The sequence below is a fragment of the Schistocerca nitens genome, chromosome 2 (genome assembly GCF_023898315.1).
Source record: "Schistocerca nitens isolate TAMUIC-IGC-003100 chromosome 2, iqSchNite1.1, whole genome shotgun sequence".
NCBI lineage: Eukaryota > Metazoa > Arthropoda > Insecta > Orthoptera > Acrididae > Schistocerca > Schistocerca nitens.
In genome coordinates this window covers 867,757,704-867,782,030 of record NC_064615.1, presented here as the reverse complement: position 1 = coordinate 867,782,030, position 24,327 = coordinate 867,757,704, and the positions used below count along the sequence as shown (strand labels likewise).

At 45.5% G+C, this 24,327-nt stretch overlaps 1 protein-coding gene across 1 annotated transcript in view; it reads right to left on the bottom strand.

Moving 5' to 3' along the window:
• The window catches only part of LOC126235398 (uncharacterized), a 101,812-nt gene extending 79,401 nt beyond the window's left edge, over positions 1-22,411 (bottom strand). Inside the window, exons 1-2 of the mRNA XM_049944120.1 lie at positions 21,556-22,411; positions 20,976-21,387 (exon numbers count right to left, since the gene is read on the bottom strand). Of these exons, the coding sequence (XP_049800077.1) occupies positions 20,976-21,387; positions 21,556-22,113 (970 nt within the window). The 5' untranslated portion in view covers positions 22,114-22,411. The remainder of the gene's footprint in view (positions 1-20,975; positions 21,388-21,555) is intronic.
• Positions 22,412-24,327: the final 1,916 nt, after the last annotated feature.

Sequence of the window (24,327 nt, the reverse complement as noted above, 5' to 3'; positions counted from 1 at the left end):
GACCGACATCGATATCTCTCCTCTGTGCAGCACTCCGTGAAGAATGGTTGCCATTCCCCAAGAAACGTATGCCTGCGAGAGTGGAAGCTGTCGTCAAGGCTAAGGGTGGGCCCACACCATATTAAATTCCAGCATTACCTATGGAGGGCGCCATGAACTTGTACGTCATTTTCAGCCAGGTGTCCGGATAATTTCGATCACATAGTGTAGCAGGCTGCTGAGGAACAACGGCTACCATTCCTCTACAGACATTCAGACGCCTCACTGGAAGTATATCCACCAGAGTTCATACTATCGTAAAAGGGGAAGATGGACGCACCGCTTATTAATACTCACTAACAGGTGTCGGGATACTTTCGATCAGATAGTGTAGTTCGATTGCAGAGTGCAAGCCACTAGGCTATAGTAAAACTTTATTGCTGACCCCATATTAAGACAGCAACAATGCGTACGAAAGTCTGATGGGTTCTGAGCAATAAAGACTGTTTTCGCTTCGAAAACTGTTGGTAAAACTCTTTAGGAAAGAAACGTCTTTCCGGCAGTGTTTTGACCTTGAGGTGTGCCCGAGATGGCGTCGACCAGTAGACGTGGAGGGCCGGGATCAATGTTGCTAGGAGACGCCACGTGGCCGCCACAACCTCTCCTGCCACAGGCGCTCCTTCGACGGCGTCTGCTATCGAGGCAGGGGTTTTCAGAACAACAGCGTGCGGAGGTGCAGTATTTAAATAGCAATGGCTCAGGCGTTAGACAAGAACGGATACGTTATCTGTGACTCCGAAGTGGGCATATAGGTGAATCGGTAGGCAAGCGACAACGTGCGCTGCTTGACACATGGCGAAAAAAAATCATAACATTCAGAAATAATCATTCTAAAGTAATGAAATTTCGGAAATACAATTGCCTGGGTAACATATTTAAGTTATTAATGTTACAGGTTCACAGGATAATGTAAGCGCGAGAAAAGCTATTGAAATGTGAAAGCTGGTAGATTAATAGCCAATGTAAACGCCTTAATGTTGAATGCAAGCATGCAAACGTGCATGCATTGTGTCGTACATTTCCGGATGTCAGTTTGTGAGATGGAGCTCCATGCCTGTTGCACTTAGTCGGTCAATACAGGGTCGGTTAAAGGTGGTTGCGAATGACGCTGGAACTGTCGTTCGATGATGTCTCATACATGCTCGACGGGAGGAAGAGCTGGTGATGGCAGCATGCAGACACTCCGTAGAGCACGTTGGGTTACAAAAGCTGCATGTGGGCGAGCGTTATCCTGTTTGAAAGTACCCCTTAGAATGCTGTTCATGAATGACAGCATAGTAGGTCAAATCACCAGATTTACATAAAAATCTTCAGACGGGGTGCTTCTGCTCTCGTACGAAATCGCACCCCAGACCGTAACTTCAGGTGTAAGTACAGTGTATCTAGGCTGCAGACAGGTTGGTTGCAGGCGTTCACCTGGCCTCCACATAATCAACACACGGGCATCGCTGGCAGAACCGGCTTTCATGATAAATTACGATAGACCTCCACTCCGCCCTCCAATGAGCTTTTGCTTGACACCACAGGAATTGCACACGGCGGTGGTTTGGGATCAGTGCAAGCTACAAGGTGTCTTACTCAGAACTGTCCTTGAAGTAAGTGATTTGTAATAGTTCGTTGCGTCACTAAGGTGCCAACTGCTTTTCGAAATGCTGCTGCGGCCGCACTACGATGCGCCACAACCATACGCCGAACGCCGAACACAATGGTCTTCCCTGGCGGCAGGCCACACGGGCATCCGGAGCCTGTCCTCTTGCGGCAGTACCTCCCCGTGACGCTGACAGCAGCCGTGTACTACATTCTCGTCAATTTTTTATCCAGTACATTGAAAGGAACACCCAGCTTCTCGTAGTTCTATCACACGACCTCGGTCAAACGCACTGGGCTCTTAATAATGGTGTCTTCGTCATCTTAAAAGCATTCTTGACTAACATCAACTCACTACGTCCAGCCTCGAAGGTAACTAACGCTCACTACCATTACAGCATGTATTTAAGGCAAACCTCATTAGAATCCTCAGAGTGTTGCTACTAGCACCAGTTTTATGAGACTAGCGCGAAATGTGAAGCGACATCATCTTTCAAATGTAGATACTGGCCTCCTAATTTTCGTTTTCCTCTTGATATTGGGATATTTTCCGTTAGTGTATGTTCCAAAACGCCGTGTATAAAAATGGGTTGTTTCTGCAACTTATGCCTTGGCTCCTATTGACGATAGAAAATGGGGGGGGGGGGGGTCGGGGACATCAAGTATTAGCCGCTGGAGGAGGCTGCCGGGGAACACGGGCCCTAGTTTTACTAGGCCCGTGTTGCGCTATAATTCACTTCCGGTCGGGCTGATAAGGCGCGCTGGCGCTGTGCGAGCGCGTGGCGACCGGAAGTTGTGGTTGCGATAAGCACTACTGGGGTCCAGCTGCGCCGCAGCACGGAGCGTCATTCGCTCAGTGAACGTCGAGGAGTGCGGTCGCATAGCTCTGGGTGTCTCGCTGGGCGTTGGCTTGCTACGTTCACTTGTGTTAACGTGCCACAGCAGTGCCTCTGCGACGTGCATGGCGTCGTCGCTGGCGGCGCAGCGTACCTGTGTATCGCAGTTTGAAGGCGATTGATATTGACTTGGCTGGGCAGTTTAATAAACAGCAATTGATTGGAGGTCCAAATGTTTTTCGTGGACTGCATCTGAACTTCACTTGTGATGTTCAGGCTGTGTTTGGAGGTGGTACATGGCTCACACTGGCTGTTGTATGGGGCAACCAAGCAGATTATGGTGGCCTTGAAGCTTTTCCAGATGCTAACATATTGGCTTGGAAAACATGGAGTATAGCAGAGACCACAGGACTGTTGGCGAAACAGCCTTATGGTACACTATGGATCATTTGTATACTCGACAGAACGACCGTGTTAGCGTCACTATTCCACGAAGTGTGAATGTTACACACTTCCTCCTGCTCAGTAAATGGAACGAATTGGTTCGTTCTCTTTGTATTCGATGTAGTCTACTGTCCACCTTACGGACCTTGTGGAGGCACCATTAGTCAATGGGCAGCCGCTTAGAAAATACAAGAAAAGGTTTTTTAACCATTTTTTCGGACAAAAATTGAGCCGCGGATTACAAGACGGATATGTAAAGCGGATGGCTGAAATTTTTTCGATATATGCCTAAGATCCTAGTCTCAAATAATCTTGAAAATTTTCTTGATATCTGTACCAATTCCGAGAGGCAGAGGCTAAAAATTACCACACATGTACACTCAAAATATGCACATCATTTCCGAATGAGACAAAATGTAAGTAATAAATAACGGCAACAGTTTGCTCACTTTTAACGTTATATTCCTTATCTCTAAGCATTTGTCTAGAAGTCCTATCCTCCCCTAAAGCATCGTTTTTGGATACGAAAACCATGTCACGGATTCCAAGCTGCCTATGCACAGCAAGTGGGTGTAAATTGTACAATATATTCCTAAGATTCCGATCTCGAATAACTTTGAAAATTTTCTTGATTCCTTTATCCGTTTCCAGTATGCAGAGGCTGAAAGTTATCCTGGTTGTGCACGTAAAATTGGCTCGTAAAATAAGGTTTGAGGTGAAAACGTATTTTATAAAATGGCATAGCGCGGAGAAACATGCAGTAAAGTGTCTCCATTATCATCCGAAGGCTTCTGGGAACCTCATGACGTGGTACTGAAGCACATGCAAAATTTTTGTGCTCGGAAAATTCGGTCTGATGTGTAAAATTAGTTTTGCATTATTTCAATTTTTCATAAGTAAAGTAAAAGTGGATAGGCATGAGCGACTTGCAGTGACGGGCTGGTGGACATGAGCGAGTCACAGTTAGGGGAGCACCTAGAGTGAGAGGTGAGTTGTATTTTGGAAAGAGGACGAACACATTCGCATGCCAAACTTTTTGGAACGTTTCTAAAGATGTTGAGGAAGGTAGAATAAGGTAGCTGTAGCTCACTTTTCAATTAGTCCAATAGGAGCATTTTTCTGCTGGCGTTGCTGTAGCTAGTTATTGTTAGTTTGCGATTAACAAATTTTTGTCATTGTAGGTATTAAACACTCACTGTATTAGTAAGTGAAAGAGTACGGGAAACCTGAGTGGACCTATTAAAGGCCGCACAGCGTCCAGGAAACGTTCAATCTTCAACTAATCAATGTCGTTCGACAGTAACGGACTGGCACCATGCGAAATCCTGCATTGATAGCGAAGATAATTCAAAAGCCAGAGCAGTAGAAGTAATTGCTATGTGCTGCTTTTATTGGTTGGTGGTCCTTGAAGTAGACGTTATAATTGCAGTTTCTATTTTTTTAACACTATAGTCCCCATTTTTATAACATGTCAGGTAATTAAGACAGCATAAACTTTATGCACTTCCAAAAATTCAGGGACGAGACGACGTCATTCATTGTCGAAGCTACAACTATGGCTTCCACCGAAAATATATGTATCTGTGCAGTGGTTTAACTATGGGTCCGATGCGAGACTGTATTTCATTTTTCTCTGTTAAATAGCCCCAAGCAAATTACTATCCATATATAAAATTGTTCATCAACTCTTACTTGTTCTCACAGTTGCTGACTCTTTCCCTGTTTTTATTAGTGGTTGGCCAGCCACGTGTGTCAGTAATTTTTGTAGCTAATTCTCTAACATGTGCCCATGCATCAGTGTCCCAAGTATATTTTTTACGAAGCAATGCGTTGTACGTCTCACTAAGCATTTACTTCATATTCTACCACGGCACTGACAAACTTACCGTTAAGCACCCTGAAAGCAATATCATGATTATGATCATCATAATCACATCTATTTTATCCTCTGAAATACATTTTCCTGTCTTGAGATACATTTTCCTGCACGATTCTTCGTGAAGAATAACTATTTAAAAGAAAAGGAGGCCAGTCCAACATATGGTCGTTACATTTCACAGGAACTTTGCCGACAAGAAAAGACTTACGGTCTCACTGAATCACAAGAAACATTGCAATGTAGGTGCCTATGATTTATCGGAAAATCAGTGCTAAGATATTAATGTCAGCATACATAATTTAAACCCTACAAAGCTGTGTATGTTGTGAAATGCGAATAGGAAAGTATATAATTGACCTATTTCAGGAGCAAAGGGCACGAAATACAATCGTCAACACACAAAAGCTATCTATTTTTGTAAATGTCATTGCAAACCTTGTATATAGAAGGCCTTGGCAATAACTTTATTCTCTGTTGGTTGTTAGATACATAGCGTTCATAAAGTGATGTAAAGTAAATTCTAGTAATTAAGACTTGTTTATTCCCTATGTTACTGTAGTTGTTTAGTGAACTTAGTACCATACTTGGAAGAAAATATTTGTCACTCTACTAACTATAGTGTTGTATCCATAACGTTATATAATGTAGCCAGAAATTTAGGCACGAAATGGAACAGGCAACGCACACATTTGATGACTTCAATACCAAGTATGAACTAGAACAGCAAGACAAAACTAGCTGTAGAGATAGAGGCTGTGATGTTATGAGCTTGGCACAAGATGAATACCTCCAAAGAATTTACAGAAGTAGGTAGCTCTTGTTTTCATGTGATGGAGTATCATTTTCGATGCTCTTTTCGATGTGATATTAATTGATCAGAATGAAATTTTTATATTAAAATAGTGTAATATATATGGCCTTTGCTGAAGAAATAGTAATGGTTCATGAACGAACAGCAACGATTTAACAGACTGGTTGTTTAGTGATTTTCAGAAAAATGAAAAGAGAAATTTTGGAAGTAGGTGGTGGGTCTTCCTATCACAAAATGAATGCGCAGAATAATCTTTATGAATGTTCGTGATAATTTGAAATACGTTACCAACCGCGTTCGTCAAATAAACCCCACATCCGCGAGTAAAGACTGGTAAAACTGATTGTTGTAGACTACAATATTTCCACTCACCGCTAGTTACAGATAAAATTTCTGCCTTTCGTGCTTTCAGAAACTGAGACAGAAGATTTAGTTGTGTAGATGTGTCTTCTCGTTTCATCATGGCAAGCGGTAATAAAGGGAACATCATGTAAACGGTGTCGAGAAGAAAGGATACGCCTAGGCAGTGGCCATTCTTACTTCCAGTAAACCAGTATCGTAAACTTATAAGAGACGACTAAGCACGAATGGGACATATTGTTCTGTCAGTGTATTTGGGACTGAAGGGCATATTTCTGTTCATAGCTGACACATTGGATACTCGCTTCGATTATACTGTAACACAAATTAAGAGGTTTCGTTCACTTCGCAGTAAGGAGCCTCTCTACAAAATAAAGTGCTTTTGTTGACAGAAACAGAGATTTATCTGTAGTGGCCAGATTCGATCTACAACGCAACATATCGTCTTATACGATATTAATTGACCAAAATCTAAAAATTATAATGCACTTCCGTTCTGCCCAAGAGCCGGTTCCTTTCCTTGCCATCATTTAGCCGGGAAGTGAGGAGACATTAAACCACCACGTTCTGAGCCAAACCTTCCGCAGTGCCTAACGAACTGAAACTTACGGCATTTGTTTACTATCAAACCCCCCAAAGTAGACCACACAAATTTTCAGCAACAGTTTACACATCTCCCATCTCTCGAAAGTAATAACAAGCAATTATTGTTGTAAATCTCGAATAATTTAGAAATCGTTATTAAGTGCGACTCTGCAGACTCTTCCGTTGGATATACTGTATACATGACTTTGGAATCTACCGCGCCAGCCGGCTGTAGGCGCCTCAGTCTGGCATCCTGCCTCGGGCATGGATGTGTGTGGTGCCCTTAGGTTAGTTAGGTTTAAGTACGTCTAAGTTCTAGGGGACTGATAACCTCAGATGTTAAGCCCCATAGTGCTCTACCGCCGTATCAAATTGTCTTAATCGCACAGTATTTGTTGAAGGCAACAGCACGACATGGTCAAGTGGTTGTTATTGGTTACTGTTGGCAAGTAGCAACTGCTAACATTAATGCTGTTGCTACTTGCCGGCGGTAACCAGCAACAACTAAGTGACTAAGTCAAGAAGCTGCCCCGACAAAATATCGTGGGATTTACAAAACGTAATCAGGAGGCAGAGCTTAGAGCCATATATTGACCGCTACAACAGTTTGCAAATAAATGTGCAAAAGCAAAAATGAGGAAATGTTTCCGACTTGCTGGCGGAACTACCTTGCAGGCAAAATGGTTATTCATACAGTAGTCCATGGAACCGAAATTTTTATTGCCTGAGTTTCCTGTGTGTTACAAGAGGTTAGTAGCAAAAGCGGAGATGAATGATAAACGGCTACGGTTAAGAGTTTGCTATAGACAGAGGTGGCGATTCTATAACATTTTAATGCAACATATGTACATTTTATTCCTAAACATATTCATTTGGTGGTAACCTTCCGTTCAACATGGTTCTCTTGTCTGTTTCTCTGCACCACTAAGAAAATTTGCCCGTTGGAAAATTGATTCCTAAAAAGATACAATATTATAAAAGTCCTTCCCATGTTTTTATCAAAAATTGCAGCAGGATTCACATGGCAGCTATCACTATACAGTTAAACCCGTAAACACAAATCCCAGTTTTTGTGGCTGGCTGCACTGTATATGGGTTCCAGTACTAGCGTGACGCATGGCATACAGTGGAGGCCGCAGAACTGTCTCACATTCTTCTGTAAATATCACTTCACTAAATTTATCCAACGAGCTTTCGTAAAAACAAGGCGCCTATAGTCTAATTTAATTTACCTAAGCATTTCTGTTGGAATTTTACGTGGCCTAAAGCGACACGTTAGTAATGTAACTGCTCGCCTCTGATTTCGTCCAACGAATACAGACATGCTCCTTTCTCCACCGTTTCTATTTAGTGTTATTTAAAACATATGACACCCTGCAGAAGTTTAGCACTAATATTGTAAGACTACACAGTCTTATTCTTTATGTTATGGCTTATATTCCAATCCCAAAGAAAGCAGGTGTTGACAGATGTGAAAATTACCGAAATATCAGTTTAATAAGTCACAGCTGCAAAATACTAATGCGAATTCTTTACAGACGAATGGAAAAATTGGTAGAAGCGGACCTCGGGGAAGATCAGTTTGGATTCCGTAGAAATGTTGGAACACGTGAGGCAATACTAACCTTACGGCTTATCTTAGAAGAAAGATTAAGAAAAGGCAAACCTACGTTTCTAGCATTTGTAGACTTAGAGAAAGCTTTTGACAATGTTAACTGGAATACTCTCTTTCAAATTCTGAACGTGGCAGGGGTAAAATACAGGGAGCGAAAGGCTATTTACAATTTGTACAGAAACCAGATGGCAGTTATAAGAGTCGAGCGGCATGAAAGGGAAGCAGTGGTTGGGAAAGGAGTGAGACAGGGTTGTAGCCTCTCCCCGATGTTATTCAATCTGTATATTGAACAAGCAGTAAAGGAAACAAAAGAAAAATTCGGAGTAGGTATTAAAATTCACGGAGAAGAAGTAAAAACTTTGAGGTTTGCCGATGACATTGTAATTCTGTCAGAGACAGCAAAGGACTTGGAAGAGCAGTTGAACGGAATGGACAGTGTCTTGAAAGAAGGATATAAAATGAACATCAACAAAAGCAAAACGAGGATAATGGAATGTAGTCAAATTAAATCGGGTGATGCTGAGGGAATTAGATTAGGAAATGAGACACTTAAAGTAGTAAAGGAGTTTTGCTATTTAGGGAGTAAAACAACTGATGATGGTCGAAGTAGAGAGGATATAAAATGTAGACTGGCAATGGCAAGGAAATCGTTTCTGAAGAAGAGAAATACAAATTTGTTAACATCGGGTATAGATTTAAGTGTCAGGAAGTCGTTTCTGAAAGTATTTGTTTGGAGTGTAGCCATGTATGGAAGTGAAACATGGACGATAACTAGTTTGGACAAGAAGAGAATAGAAGCTTTCGAAATGTGGTGCTACAGAAGAATGCTGAAGATAAGGTGGGTAGATCACGTAACTAATGAGGAGGTATTGAAAAGGATTGGGGAGAAGAGAAGTTTGTGGCACAACTTGACTAGAAGAAGGGATCGGTTGGTAGGACATGTTTTGAGGCATCAAGGGATCACAAATTTAGCATTGGAGGGCAGTGTGGAGGGTAAAAATCGTAGAGGTAGACCAAGAGATGAATACACTAAGCACATTCAGAAGGATGTAGGCTGCAGTAGGTACTGGGAGATGAAGAAGATTGCACAGGATAGAGTAGCATGGAGAGCTGCATCAAACCAGTCTCAGGACTGAAGACCACAACAACAACAACAATGGCTTATGGGCATTACCCTGTATTTATTTACATTGAAAGACAGAAGCCTTTCAATATCCCAAGAGAAAACTGAAGACCTGCTGTGAACAATGTTTATCGACATTCGATGAGAAACAGACTTATTACATGTAAAACATTGTACGTGATGTGATTTGTTCATATTAGTTCACAGCTACACTATAAATCGAGAATATTATATTCTCATGAATGGTAAAACTGTGAGGATGTGTGTATTCATACAGTGCCAAAATCATGGTTGCTATCAATAGTAAAGTGTCTGCATTTGGTCTCTGGAAAATGCTTTTCAGGAACGATTTGGACAAATACGAGGATGATGAGGATAACTACGACTCAGATGAACATTCTGAAATATTCCTGAAAGAAAATACGCTTCAGAAGTTGTTGCTAATAAGGTAAACGTGAATAATTCTTTAATAAAGTAAATAATGTTGTGTCCCTTCGCACTGTTTACGTGAATTTACGTGACAATGTGATAGCAGGAACGTACAGAGACATCCTTAATATCGTAGGTAACTTTTTGAGTTGGTTACACTTCATTATTTGTAAACATGGTGAAGCAAATCTTAGTACCATAAATTGAAGCTAATTGGACGTTTTAAATTTGCATTTTTTAGAGGTTTCACATTAACGTTTCGTTCATTCGCCCACCGGTAAACAGTGGTAAGTCAACGGTAACTCGTGTTAAGTGCAGTCAGTTTGCGATTAAACAACGTTAAGTACCCAAGGCGGATTTTGACACTAAAATATTGGATAGAATTAACGATTTTAAAATTATGTCGTTACTCTAGAAATATTTAAAATCAACGACTTATGTGAACCAAACTTCACAGTGGATATACCTCTTATGTAAGAGGTTTTATTGAAACTTTACTACGCGGTATCTCATTACAACCAAATTGTGCCCCACCATTGTTTTCAGCCGAGGTCTTTAATTCTGTGCATTTTCTTTCTATCATCCAGTAACGACACTTTCCTACAGGCAGAATTATCAGTGAACAACCTGATGGCGGGGAAGGGTGCTAATCCCTATATCACTTTCGCGTTTTGGTGTGTACCTTCCCGTTTAATATTAATCATCCAGAGTAAAGTAATGAGTTAGTCATAAATTCTTCTAGCCCCTCACATATCTGTGAAGGTATTTCGTACGCTCTTATCGATTATTGGTAGGCGTATCTTTCGGAAATCATTGAGAAATATTACATCTGTTCATCTGTTTCTACTATCTGCAATGGTATATTGTACTAAGAAAATAAAGACGTAAGACGCTTGGAGTTAATTCACTACGTGAACATTGTTGGTGTCGATGTGTGTGACCCCATTCTTGATGTGGATTGGTTTGCTGGATGATTTGGGGGAAGGGAGCAAACAGAAAGGTCATTGGTCCCATCGGACTAGGGATGTATGGGGAAGGAAGTCGGCCGAGCCCTTTCAAAACAACCATCCCGGCATTTACCTGAAGCCATTTAGGGAAATCACGGAAAACCTACATCAGGATGTCCGGAGACGGGATTGAACCGTCGTCCTAACGAATGCGAGTCCAATGTGCTAACCACTGCGCTTCCTTGCTCGGTCTTGAAGTGGAAAAAACAAATAAGATGAGGAGCGAAGTAGTGTGTAGAGTAGAGAAAGAGTTGTAGTCACGCCATACTACGAAAATTCATCGTAAAGTTGTAAAGATGGGTATGATACGTCCAATCTTTCACGCATTTAATAACTTCATCTATTTCTATCCACATACTGAATGTTTCCTTCGCTCATCGTCAAACTTTTTGATTAGCTTTACAAATATCAAACAGACATATTAGGTATGAAGTTTGCCGCTATAATACAAGTAATTTGACCATTAATATACACTCCTGGAAATGGAAAAAAGAACACATTGACACCGGTGTGTCAGACCCACCATACTTGCTCCGGACACTGCGAGAGGGCTGTACAAGCAATGATCACACGCACGGCACAGCGGACACACCAGGAACCGCGGTGTTGGCCGTCGAATGGCGCTAGCTGCGCAGCATTTGTGCACCGCCGCCGTCAGTGTCAGCCAGTTTGCCGTGGCATACGGAGCTCCATTGCAGTCTTTAACACTGGTAGCATGCCGCGACAGCGTGGACGTGAACCGTATGTGCAGTTGACGGACTTTGAGCGAGGGCGTATAGTGGACATGCGGGAGGCCGGGTGGACGTACCGCCGAATTGCTCAACACGTGGGGCGTGAGGTCTCCACAGTACATCGATGTTGTCGCCAGTGGTCGGCGGAAGGTGCACGTGCCCGTCGACCTGGGACCGGACCGCAGCGGCGCACGGATGCACGCCAAGACCGTAGGATCCTACGCAGTGCCGTAGGGGACCGCACCGCCACTTCCCAGCAAATTAGGGACACTGTTGCTCCTGGGGTATCGGCGAGGACCATTCGCAACCGTCTCCATGAAGCTGGCCTACGGTCCCGCACACCGTTAGGCCGTCTTCCGCTCACGCCCCAACATCGTGCAGCCCGCCTCCAGTGGTGTCGCGACAGGCGTGAATGGAGGGACGAATGGAGACGTGTCGTCTTCAGCGATGAGAGTCGCTTCTGCCTTGGTGCCAATGATGGTCGTATGCGTGTTTGGCGCCGTGCAGGTGAGCGCCACAATCAGGACTGCATACGACCGAGGCACACAGGGCCAACACCCGGCATCATGGTGTGGGGAGCGATCTCCTACACTGGCCGTACACCACTGGTGATCGTCGAGGGGACACTGAATAGTGCACGGTACATCCAAACCGTCATCGAACCCATCGTTCTACCATTCCTAGACCGGCAAGGGAACTTGCTGTTCCAACAGGACAATGCACGTCCGCATGTATCCCGTGCCACCCAACGTGCTCTAGAAGGTGTAAGTCAACTACCCTGGCCAGCAAGATCTCCGGATCTGTCCCCCATTGAGCATGTTTGGGACTGGATGAAGCGTAGTCTCACGCGGTCTGCACGTCCAGCACGAACGCTGGTCCAACTGAGGCGCCAGGTGGAAATGGCATGGCAAGCCGTTCCACAGGACTACATCCAGCATCTCTACGATCGTCTCCATGGGAGAATAGCAGCCTGCATTGCTGCGAAAGGTGGATATACACTGTACTAGTGCCGACATTGTGCATGCTCTGTTGCCTGTGTCTATGTGCCTGTGGTTCTGTCAGTGTGATCATGTGATGTATCTGACCCCAGGAATGTGTCAATAAAGTTTCCCCTTCCTGGGACAATGAATTCACGGTGTTCTTATTTCAATTTCCAGGAGTGTATATCGTAATTGTGTTCTGTACAATAACAGTAGGGTACAACGTTACACTTCTAAAATGTTTACGTAATGGGACTAATCTATTTAAATGCTGCAGTAGTAGAGAAATAGGTAATTAGCCCACATCTAATTTCGATAGTGCTTCTTAGCTTGTGAAGAGCTGATAAAAGGATCGCTGCAGCTCTCGACACACGGCATGAAACGTTTTCCCAGTAGACAACCCTGCCAAGTTAAGAAAGAGCCCACGGGTGCATTGTCACCACTACAAGTAATATCTTGGTTTTCACATACTTTTTTCAGGTGAAACGTCTCGACCTGAGCGGAGAGTACACGATACGTGGAACGCTTATGACGAATTGAAATTGTTTGCTGAGTGCAATTCTTGGATGTCTGTCATCCATCAACGCCCCAAAGACCATTTAGCTTGCAGCGGTTACATTGTTAAGCACATAAAGTTCCAAATTTGTCGTCCATCTTCCGGAAAAGAAGTAGCGTGAATACTAGGAGTCTAGAAAACGATCCGAATTCTAGAAACTTACCAGTTACGTTTAACACAGGATACTTTCCGACTGCTTGCCTTCGGGCAAGCCCGCGTGGATGGCTTTCTGACGCGGCCAACTTCAGGAAACATGCCAGCCAGATATAGGCACCTATAGGCCTGCGGTGTCTGCTGCCAACGACGAATTCTTCATGATTCTACCAACAAAACTAGCAAACCATCTGGAAACCATCTGATGCTGAGAAAAAACAAAAACGGAAAGACGTTTCACTAAACAAAAAACAGTTAACCGCGGCTTTCCCGAATGTAGGCAGAAACGACTGAAATAATTAGCGTTCCAAAACATTTACATGCTCGCTTACCGATAGTCTGCATATTTGCGTTCACGATCGTAGTGATAAATGAAACAGTGATAAAGAGTAGTGTACACACCGATTTTACAAGCGTGTAAGATATGATGTTTTTAAATTTGTGATAGTTTGTTGCTGCTGCAGATCTCAAATCAATTTCTAGAACCGCGGATTTTCAAAACATGTACATCTCTGAATTGTAGTTTCTTGGAAGTGACGTTAAAGCGATGTACTAAGCTTTGATTTAAACAAATTATTATTATTATTATATTAATCATTTTATCACTCTGAGGAACACAGACTTATTAAAAGCTGATATACACATTCTGATGTTCCACAACACGGCTTTCTAGGGCGTAGTCAGACAACTTAAGGCTAAGCAGATAGCCCACACAATATCAGCTATAGTACAAAGCTTGTTTTTCCAACGATATGTGAACATTTAGGGTTGACTATCTATACGAAAAACACAACTACAACGAAATAAAGCTAGAAGCTATCAACAAATAACCCTCGTATTACGCCGGCCGGGGTGGCCGATCGGTTCTAGGCGCTACAGTCTGGAACCGCGCGACCGCTACGGTCGCAGGTTCGAATCCTGACTCGGGCATGGATTTGTGTGATGTCCTTAGGTTAGTTAGGTTTAAGTAGTTCTAAGTTCTAGGGGACTGATGACCTCAGATGTTAAGTCCCATAGTGCTCAGAGCCATTTGAACCTTGTATTACATTATAACCACTGATTGAAATAAAAGAAAGTACGGACTAAAACAGTACACAAGTGAATGCTGATTTAACCCTTAATTATCAAAAGTAAGGTTCCAGTATTAACGCTTGCTGAAGTAGCAGCAGCCAGTTAATATTTTCACCATAATACGCTTGTTGTAAATAGTATAACTGTTCCCCAACCACATTACTCCGCCTGCTTCTTCTCCTATGCTTCCCTTCCCTCTTTTTTTCGCCTGTTCATAACGTTCAGCAGTCATTTTGTCCATGTAGTATAGTAGTCTGTGCCAGTACCCACTCGTGTACTATTTTGGCCTGCAATTCTTATTCATTTAACCTTTGAGTATAATGTAATGAGAAGTTTGTTTGTTCATAGCTTCCAAGTGTACTCCATTACGCTTGTTTTCCGAATAGATGAATAGTCATAACAGGTCACATATACTGGAAAAAGCAAACTCTCGTTGTCGTTGTGTGGACTATCCGTTTAGTCTTCAGTTGTCGAAGGAGGGCCCTGAAAGACGGAAGTCGGTTAGCAATGGTTTACTAAATGCAAACTATTGTGGAACATTGGTACCAGTTTTTCGTCAGACATTTTATATATTTTATTGCTATTATTATAAAAACCATGTGCATCTGTGACATGTTATGAGTGAGACTGACTGTAAGTTATATTTTGTTGGGGAGACGTGAAATCTAGTAACAAACTTTGACCCCTCTGCCAGCCGCTCCCCCAACCCAGAACTGAAGCCTCGATCCGTTCCTGGGTCAGCGCACGTGTCAACAGCCTGCTAAAGTCAAAGATGTTCCTTGCTACGCCTTCCGCGACGCTGGTCTCTGGCCGTGCTACCAAGAGTAGAAAATCGTCCTGTAGCGGAGAATTCGTATTTTCACTACTTTGAGGATGTTTCTCGGGCTTTCACTGCCCAGTGATGTACGCGCTGCTTTTAACACCTGGCTTGTTTTCGAACTTTCCGACAAATGTTCTCAAGTGCTTTTATCTCCTCTTCTACGAAGTTTCAGGGAAGAAGACAAAAAGAAAGATGGAAGTGCTTGGACAGGATTAAGTGGATGAGGCGTCAGCGAGTCCCGCTGCCAGGTGCAGGACCTTAGTCAAATGGTTCAAATGGCTCTGAGCACTATGGGACTCAACATCTGAGGTCATAAGTCCCCTAGAACTTAGAACTACTTAAACCTAACTAACCTAAGGACATCACACACACCCATGCCCGAGGCGGGATTCGAACCCGCGACCGTAGCAGTCCCGCGGCTCCGGACTGCAGCGCCAGAACCGCTAGAGCAGGACCTTAGTCCTGTGCCCTGTACTGACAAGGCCTTTTCCTTTGCTGGTGCACTGGTATTGAGACCACTTGTTATGATATGTGCAGAATTACCAGACGGAAAAACAGTGTCTCCGGCTTCGAAAGCAGGCGTAAATGATCGGGACACGCTGTACGCTAAACCCACGTCCCTGCAATAACGTTGTCCAGCAATGCTTCGGCAACAGTGGGAAGCAGCTGTCACAAGATTGATTTTCGCAGTTACGCCTAACTACAGGTCTAAGCACTCATTGACTTCAGTGGAAGTGCATCTTTCGCTAAAACTTAACTAAAAACGTAACTATTACACAACTTAACTAAAAAAATAACTATCACACAAGGAAACATAAATTTGGCTTTATTCCTTAACTTCAAATGCACGTGTTCTGGGCTCAAGGTTCCAAGCCGATTTTCCAGATGGCATTGTCATTTGTGTTTCAGTCCGCATGCGAGTGACCATGACTGACATAATTTTATTCATAATTTTTGTGGTTTCAGTCATTTCTTTCTTTGAATTCTCAAAATAGGACGGTATCTGTGGTACTGTTTCTATACCGTGCAATACCATAAAGTGATTGTACTTTGAAGTGACAGAAATAGTTGAAATTGCAATATCAGTTAATAAAGAAGGCCAGACGCCAGAAGAACGATTCTTTTATGCCATTTTCTAACATTACACCGAAATTGCACTAATACCCGAAACGTAGTTCGAGAGAAATGAAGGATTGTGGAACACAGCCAAATGTGTTTTTCGTTTGTAATAATTTCAATGTTTAATCACAAATTGACTGTAAAGTCAACTGAAATGGGAAGTATAATGACTGGAAACGTCAGGTCGTCATAAAACATCTGAGTTTGCTAGTTGTTTTACTTTGCTGGGACCAGATATCATCACGCTGGGTCTTATTACATTTTGCAACTAATTTTTCTATATTTTGCACCCATAATTCTCTCAATCTGTATTAGTGACCCTCTTTCATCTTTGAGATAACTTGAGTTGTTTATGGTTATTTTTGTAAGTTTATCCCATTGAGAAAAATCGTTGCTAGGAATACAAATTTCTAGAAGGCATCGTAAGGTTCGATTCCTAGCATTATGAAGTATCCTTCGATTCGTGTAACGCAGTTCAACGTGTTTTTTGTCATTTTGTACATATTAAGTGTCCTAAAATCCAAGATTATGCAGAGGACACTAAACTGGTAATGGGTTAAATAACAAAAAATACAGTTCCAGGTCTGTATGAAAAAACATACGAAAAAGTTACTGCTTCACATCTGATTAGTGAAAAAGGATAATTTTTAATTACTAAATTATTGTGATTTAGACAATTTTTACATTTGTGATCGGCTAACTTACGTGTTATTAACTTCCACAGCTAACCGTTGTTTTATTATTGGAATCGAATATAAGTCATTAGAAGTGACCTCTGAAATGGGACTACAGCATTGTCCGTTGCTATCTCATCAGTTGTAAGTAAAATACGTACGACAGTCATAGTATTCTGCCGTTGTGCTCTACGTCATTACAACACAGTCATAATCGCTGTATCTCATGTATACGAAATCGGTTTGAGACTTAAGATCATCATCAGATGCCGTGGTCAATATCCTAGACAATAAGGGACCTGCCATCAAGTTAAATTGTACTAGAAATACTGGTCGTACACCCGAATGCTTCAGAATGACACAGTAACTGCAGGGAAGTAGAGCGCATAGTGTCCATTCACAGATTTTCCCGGTTTAAATAATGTAGTCGTCCAGATTTCACTTCTACAACTGACATTTCGGATGTGTGTCACCCTCGGGAGCAATCAAGAGACGTAGATGTGGATGAGGAGAAGAGGTAGCAAGTGGCGATACGGTGCCATATCGTCAGCCACTTGACTCATTGCAAGAACTGTCGGAAGACACCAGGCCGAAATGTCGTTTGAACGGGTGGAATTTACGCAGCTGCATACCCTAAATTTAATGGCTGCGCACATAGGTTTACATGTTTCTACCTGCACCACAAAAATACCATGTCCTGGACAAGAAGTTCCTATTCACAGGATTGTCTACTCAGACATTCTAATGTATCCTGGTAGTTAAAAAGGGAAAATCTGCCGTGCGTCGCGTAAACACATCTACAGTATGTTTACATTTACATCAACGCCTACACTCCATGAGCCACCTTACAGGGTGTAGCGGAGGTTACTTTGGCACCACTGACCTCCCCCCCCCCCCCCCCTCCAATTTTTTCTCTCCACTGTTGATTCACGAATGGCGTGTGGGAAGAATAATTGTCGCTTACTCTCCATGTCAACTCTAATTTCTCTGATTTTCTTGTATCTTTCATTGGCGAGACGTGTGTTGGAAGAAGTGATATGTTTCCCGGCTCTTCTTGGAACACAACATCTTGAAAAAAGTGGTTCAAATGGCTCTGAGCACTATGGGACTTAACTTCTAAGGTCTTCAGTCCCCTAGAACTTAGAACTACTTAAACCTAACTAACCTAAGGACATCACACACATCCATCCCCGAGGCAAGATTCGAACCTGCGACCGTAGCGGTCGCCTAGAACCGCTCGGCCACTCCGGCCTGCCCAACATCTTGAAACTACAACAGTGATCCTCTCTGTGAAGCACAATGCCTCTTTTGTAGCGTCTGCCACTGGAGTTTTTTGAGCATCTCCGTAACGATCACGCGTCGACTAAGCGATCCCGTGACAAAATACATCGTTCTTCATTAGATCTTCTGTGTGTCTTCTGTTAATCCAACCTGGAGTTTTTTAACTAGAGGGCAATACTCAAGAATTGGTCGAGCAAGTGTTTTGTAAGTAACTTCTTTCGTGGATGTATTATATTTCCTTAAGATTCACCCGCAGGATGTCAGCCTGGTATCTGCTTTTCTTACAATTAGATTAGGTTTCTGCGAATGGTTACTCCTATGTGTTTTAGGGTAGTTACTATGATCGGTTGCAATAGTGTACTGGAACAGTGACAGATCTTCACGTGCACTACGTTACATTTATTAACATTGAAACTGCCATTCCTTGCAGAAATCGCCGCTTCTCTGTAGACGTTTCTGCCCATCACGATGATGTATCGCAAGCATTTAGCATATCGCTGTATATGACAGAACTTGCCTAAAAAAAGGGGATCGGTTGATTGGACGAATCCCAAGGCAACAAGGAATAGTCAAATTAAACATGGAGGTATGCGTGTGTGACGGGAGATGGCGGGACGCCTGGAGGATTGTAGCATTGTAGAGACAACAAAGCCTGACAGCGGCACGCAGTTGCATGTGGATGTAGGTTGCGGCAGTTATGTACAGATGATGAGTTTTGCTCTGAATAGACTAGCATAGTCAGCTGCATTAAACTAGATTTCAGACTGAGTGAAGATCACAACACAAACGTCTTCTCACCATGAAAATGCTACGTCATTGTATGAAAGCATCTTTGCATAGTGTTAACTGCCTGGAGATCCCATCGCAGCCTATTAGTTGAAAGAGAAACTGTACACTTTATTTCAGTCAATGATCACACAAATTGTTTCGACTGAAAATAAGGCATTATCAGTAGCCCATAAACACTACTTGGCCAATGGGTGCGTCAGAGTAGGCCAGGAGTCAACAAGCGCATTGAGCCTCGTACTAGAAGAGGCTGCTACTCCTACCCAATGAAAGTAAATGCTTATGGGGTGACTGACTGGCAGTCATTCACGACGGATGTTCAGCCACCTGTTCGTAAGTTCTTTCAAATGGACATCACTTCGTGAACTTGTACGCTCATAACCTACCACAGTAAATCCCACAGGGGAAAGAGGACCTACAGTTTAACGTGTCGTTCCTGGCATATACTCACTTCACTGAGAGCAGAAGGCTAGGGTAAGGGCACACTGGAAAATTCCAGTGTCCGACCGCTTAGATCTCGCGTAATTTACTGTTTCCAGGTTCACACTTCACATCACTATATCACCAAAGTCTGACTATCCAACGAGACTTGACATTGTCAGACTGGGGAAGGCGTTCTATTTGAAGTACATTATTTTATCCACAAATGCATTGATAGCGGTCGTCTCATCACCAAAACTAAAACTCCAAAATTTTGATACGAAAGCAACAGCTGAAGCCATCAGCAGAGAGTCATTGTGGTCACTTTAAATCGATTGTGAGTGACCAAATTTATTGTTTGTTGGCGACTTGACTTGTTGCTTTCGTAAGTAAGGATTTTTACTTTCGGCTATGAGTCATTAGAGTCGGAACCGATTAGCTGTAATACATCTGTCAAACACAAACAAGGCAACAAAGGTGTACTGTTAAAGTATCTAGAAGGGACGTGACCGTGGCGAAAATTTACGTAGTCTGCAATTCGTTGAATAGTTGCAGATGAAGGAATTGTAATGCAGAGAAAACCAGAAATCAGTGTTTATTCGTTTATTAATCCATTTTTTCAAGCGTTTCGGTGACAGCCATCTTCAGTACCCTGCTTCGGATAAAAACCAGAGGATCACAAAGATACCTGGTTGACTTGGAACGAACTTGATGAGTCTGCTCATCTGCTCAAGTTCGTTTCAAGTCAACCATGTAACTTTGTGATCCCTTGGTTTCTTTTCTGAACGGGGGTTCTGATGACGGCTGACATCGAAACTCGTAAAGAAATGGATTAATAGAAATTCTTCCAGTCCATATGTGGCATAACAGCAAACCAGTGCTTAACAGTATTGGTTAAAAACAGTCGTGGTTGCAATTTAAGTTTTTTTTTTTTATTGCTCAACAGTAACAGTTACCTGCTCCTGTGAACGGGAACGCGTTATGCAGATCTTGGTGCCTCTCGCGTCCATGCAGAAAAGATAACCTGAAGATGCCTAAATAATGCGAAACGCGTTGTTGAAAATAAAATAAAATTGGAACCAAGACTGTTTTTAACCAATAATGGATTAATAAATGAAGGCATACTTGTTTTCTCTGCATTGCAATTCCTTCATCTGCGACCAATTCAGCAAACTGCGGGCTTCATAAATGAAATAATCGAGGCATTTATGGTAAAAGAGTCGACTGGTACTCCCAGCTTGCTCTGACACATCCAACGACCGAGAAATATTTGTGGGGTAGCGGTATCGTCACTAAACAGTTTATGGATTTTGGATTTGGATTGATTTGGGGGAAGAGAGCAAACAGTGAGGTCATCGGTCTCGTCGGATTAGGGAAGGATGCGGAAGGAAGTCGGCCGTGCCCTTTCAAAGGAACCATCCCGGCATTTGCCTGAAACGATTTAGGAAAATCAAGGAAAACCTAAATCAGGATGGCCGGACGCGAGATTGAACCGTCGTCCTCCCGAATGAGAGTCCAGTGTGCTAACCACTGCGCCACCTCGCTCGGTAAACAGTTTATGTGAGCATCGACTCAAATAAACACTATGGCGGAGTGTCCTCACTATTGTTTCTCGGCAGGAGCGTCGAAAATGTTAAACGGGAAAATTCCGAAAGCCTTGCGTACACACAGGCTTCAATGGATTGGCAGATTGTAGGGGGTTTCGACGGAGGGGGCCCCGAGGCGTCGCACCGCGTGTTATGACGCTCGCTCCGATCCGGGAACGGCGATCGCCGGGCGCCACGTGGAGTAGCGTCGCGGCGCGGTGGATCGATGGCGCGTGTGCGGCGCGGCGCGGCGCGTCGTGGGACGCGCGCGACGCTGCGGCCTACCTGGCAGTGGGCGCAGCCGAAGCTGACGGAGTAGTCCTGCGCGCAGTCGTAGCGGCGCAGCAGCTCGTCGAACTTGCAGGCGAGCGTGGCGGCGAGCGCGTCGAGGCGCGCGAGGGCGCGCAGGTGCGCGCGGCAGGCGGCGGCCGGGCCGCGCAGCGCGGCGGCGCGCGCCTCGGGCTTGAGCGCGTCGAGCGGCGTGCGGCCGCAGCACTGGCGCAGCCGCAGCCGCCGCAGCGCCGCCTCCCGCCGGCCGGGGGCCGCCGCGCACGCCGCCGCCGCCGCCGCCTCGTCCAGCCGCACGCCCCCGCAAAGGCACTCTCGGTCTGCTCCGCCCCCGCCCCCGCACGGCGGCCCCGGGCCCTCCGACACCTGCCCGTTGAGCCGACCCGTCGTCATCTCGGCCTCCGCCGCCGCCGCCGCCGCCTCCGTGTCCCTACCGTAATTACTACTACTATTATTGTTACGCTGCTTATTAACTCCGCTATAGTAATTATTACTGTAGTGATTATTATCCGAGAGAGAGGGCATCGCGTCCCGCGCACTGCAGCTGCCCCTGAGGTCCGGCGCGGTGGCCGGGTCCGCGATATCACAGGCTGACAACCAGGGGTTCAGGAGCGAGAGCGGCGTCGTCGCGTTGTGGTGCGCGCCCGCCGCCACCGCCGCCGCCGCCGGGTCGGGTGCCGCCGGCAGTATCAGGACGAACAGGAGGATGGCGGCGACGATGCTCGAACTGGGACCGCCCTGGGCCGCGGCTTGCTCTCCCGAGACCGATGTCGCTGCTTCCGCCGCTGCTGTTGCTGCTGCTGCTGCTGCTGCTGAATTTCTGACGTGGCTCCGGCGCCCCTGCAGCTGCTCGATCGCTCTCGATGTCGCTCTTGTTCCGTTTGTCGTCTTCGTCGCTGGGAGAATAGGTGGCGCCGTACAGGCCAGGGGCATTGTCTGACGACGACTTCACGACGTGGCGTGGTTGTCAACAGCGCGCCGGGGTGGTGTCCGCTGATCCCCTGCCGCTCGTCCGCGACGCTGCTGTCGTCGTTCCAGTCGCTGTCGCCTCCGTGCCTCTCGTCGTTGTCGTAGTTGTGGTTGTTGTAGTAGTAGCGGTGCTGCTGATGGTGGAGAGTGTTGACAGCTTCGACAGAAAGAAGAGCTAAGAGTTGTCGGCGCCGCCTTGTGAGGTGCATTTCGGTTGCAGGGAGCCGATCCTGCCACCGCCCGAGTTGCTGTGCCGGCCGCGGTCGCGTTCGCGGGGCGCCGGCGGCTGCGAGCGGGAGACGGCGGCGGCGACGGAGCACGGGCGGCCCGCCGCGCGCTGCTGCCGCGGCCGCTGCTGCTGGGCGCTGAGCTGCTGACGCTGCTGGCTGTGTGGGGCGGCGGGCGCCGGGGCGGCCGAGCGCCGCCTGCAGCGAGGGCGAGGGAGGCGGCCGGCCACGAGCACGGCCACGGCCACGGCCAGCACGACCAGCGCCGCCCTCAGCCTGCCCCTCGCTCCCGCAGTACGAGCCGCCACTGACCCGAGCTCTGGAACCGGCCGCCGCGATTCGCACAGGCAGCCCGTTACCATGCTGGCCCTGCCGAGGGCATCTAAGGCTATCGCTCACACGCACACTCTCGCACTTGTCCCCTCTCTCTCTCTCTGCTGCTGCTGCTGCTACACTTCTTCCTCCCTAGGCGCTCCGGCCGGACCGCCGGACGACGAACGCGAGTACGCACACGAGCACACCGGAAGAAGCACACGCGGACGCGCGAGCGCCTCTCGTTCGAGGAGGGGAGGGAGCGGCGGCCGCTACTGCCACTGCGCCATCGCCGTCGCACTCCTAGCAGGCGGCGCGGCCTGCCTTCTTGCGCACCCGGTCCGCCATCTTGGCACACTGCGCGACTGGGACGCGGCTACGGCGAAGGTCCGGCCGGCGCGGGCTGGCGCGCTGCTGCTGCTGCTGCTGCTGCTGCCGGCGCTGCGGCTGCGGTCCCGGCCGCGCCCCGGGCGCCGCCAGGCGGCAGCACCGTGCGGCCGCCGCCGCCGGCGAGCTCTGCGCGTGCGCGCGCCTGCCCCGCCCCCGCGGCTCGTGCCCGATGCGCCCTGCGTCGCTCAATAGCGGCGCCCGCGCCCCAAAACACTTTGCACTCCTTCTAATAGCTCTTCTAATTATGCCCGCACATCATCCTTCGACACATTACCTTCCTTTTCAAAGAATCCTTCAACTATCCTTTCCACCACCAATGAAATTTGACTCCTTACTCGTACTCGTCCCTAGAGAATTCTGCAAATGTATTGATATCTAAAACATTTTAACTCGTTTACTTTCCAGTCGCAGTTCCGTATTGTAACAGTACGGGTTGTATCGAGCTCGCTGGCTTATGTATGTAGTAGCGACAGCATACCGTCATCTCTCTATCGGACCGTCACAGTATTACGGTACGTAATTTCAATTCAGACAAGACGACTCGATGCGCAACTGCATAAAACTTAAGATGATCTAGGAAGACCAGAATTACTCATACAGTAAAAATATATAGCTGCGACTGGAAAATAAACGTTATGTAATTCTTTAAGAATGTGACATTCTTATACTGTGTCTATCTAACATACACTACTGGCCATTAAAACTGCAACGCCAAGAAGAAATGCAGTATTCATTGGACAAATATATTATACTAGAACTGACATGTGATTACATCCTTCACGCAATTTGGGTGCATAGACCCTGAGAAAGCAGTACTCAGAACAACCACGTCTGGCCGTAATAACGACCTTGATACGCCAGGGCATTGAGTCAAACACAGCTTAAATGGCGTTTACAGTTACAGCTGCCCATTCAGCTTCAACACGATACCACAGTTCATCAAGAGTAGTGACTGGCGTATTGTGACGAGCCAGTTGCTCGGCCACCATTGACCAGACGTTTTCAATTGGTAAGAGGTCTGGAGAATGTGCTGGACAGGGCAGCAGTCGAACATTTTCTGTATCCATATCCAGAAAAGCCTGTACAGGACCTGTAACATGCGGTCGTGCATTATCCTGCTGAAATGTAGGGTTTCGCAGGGATCGAATGATTGGTAGAGCCACGTGTCGTAACACATCTGAAATGTAACATTCACTGTTCAAAGTGCCGTCAACGCGAACAAGAGGTGACCGAGACGTGTAACCAATGG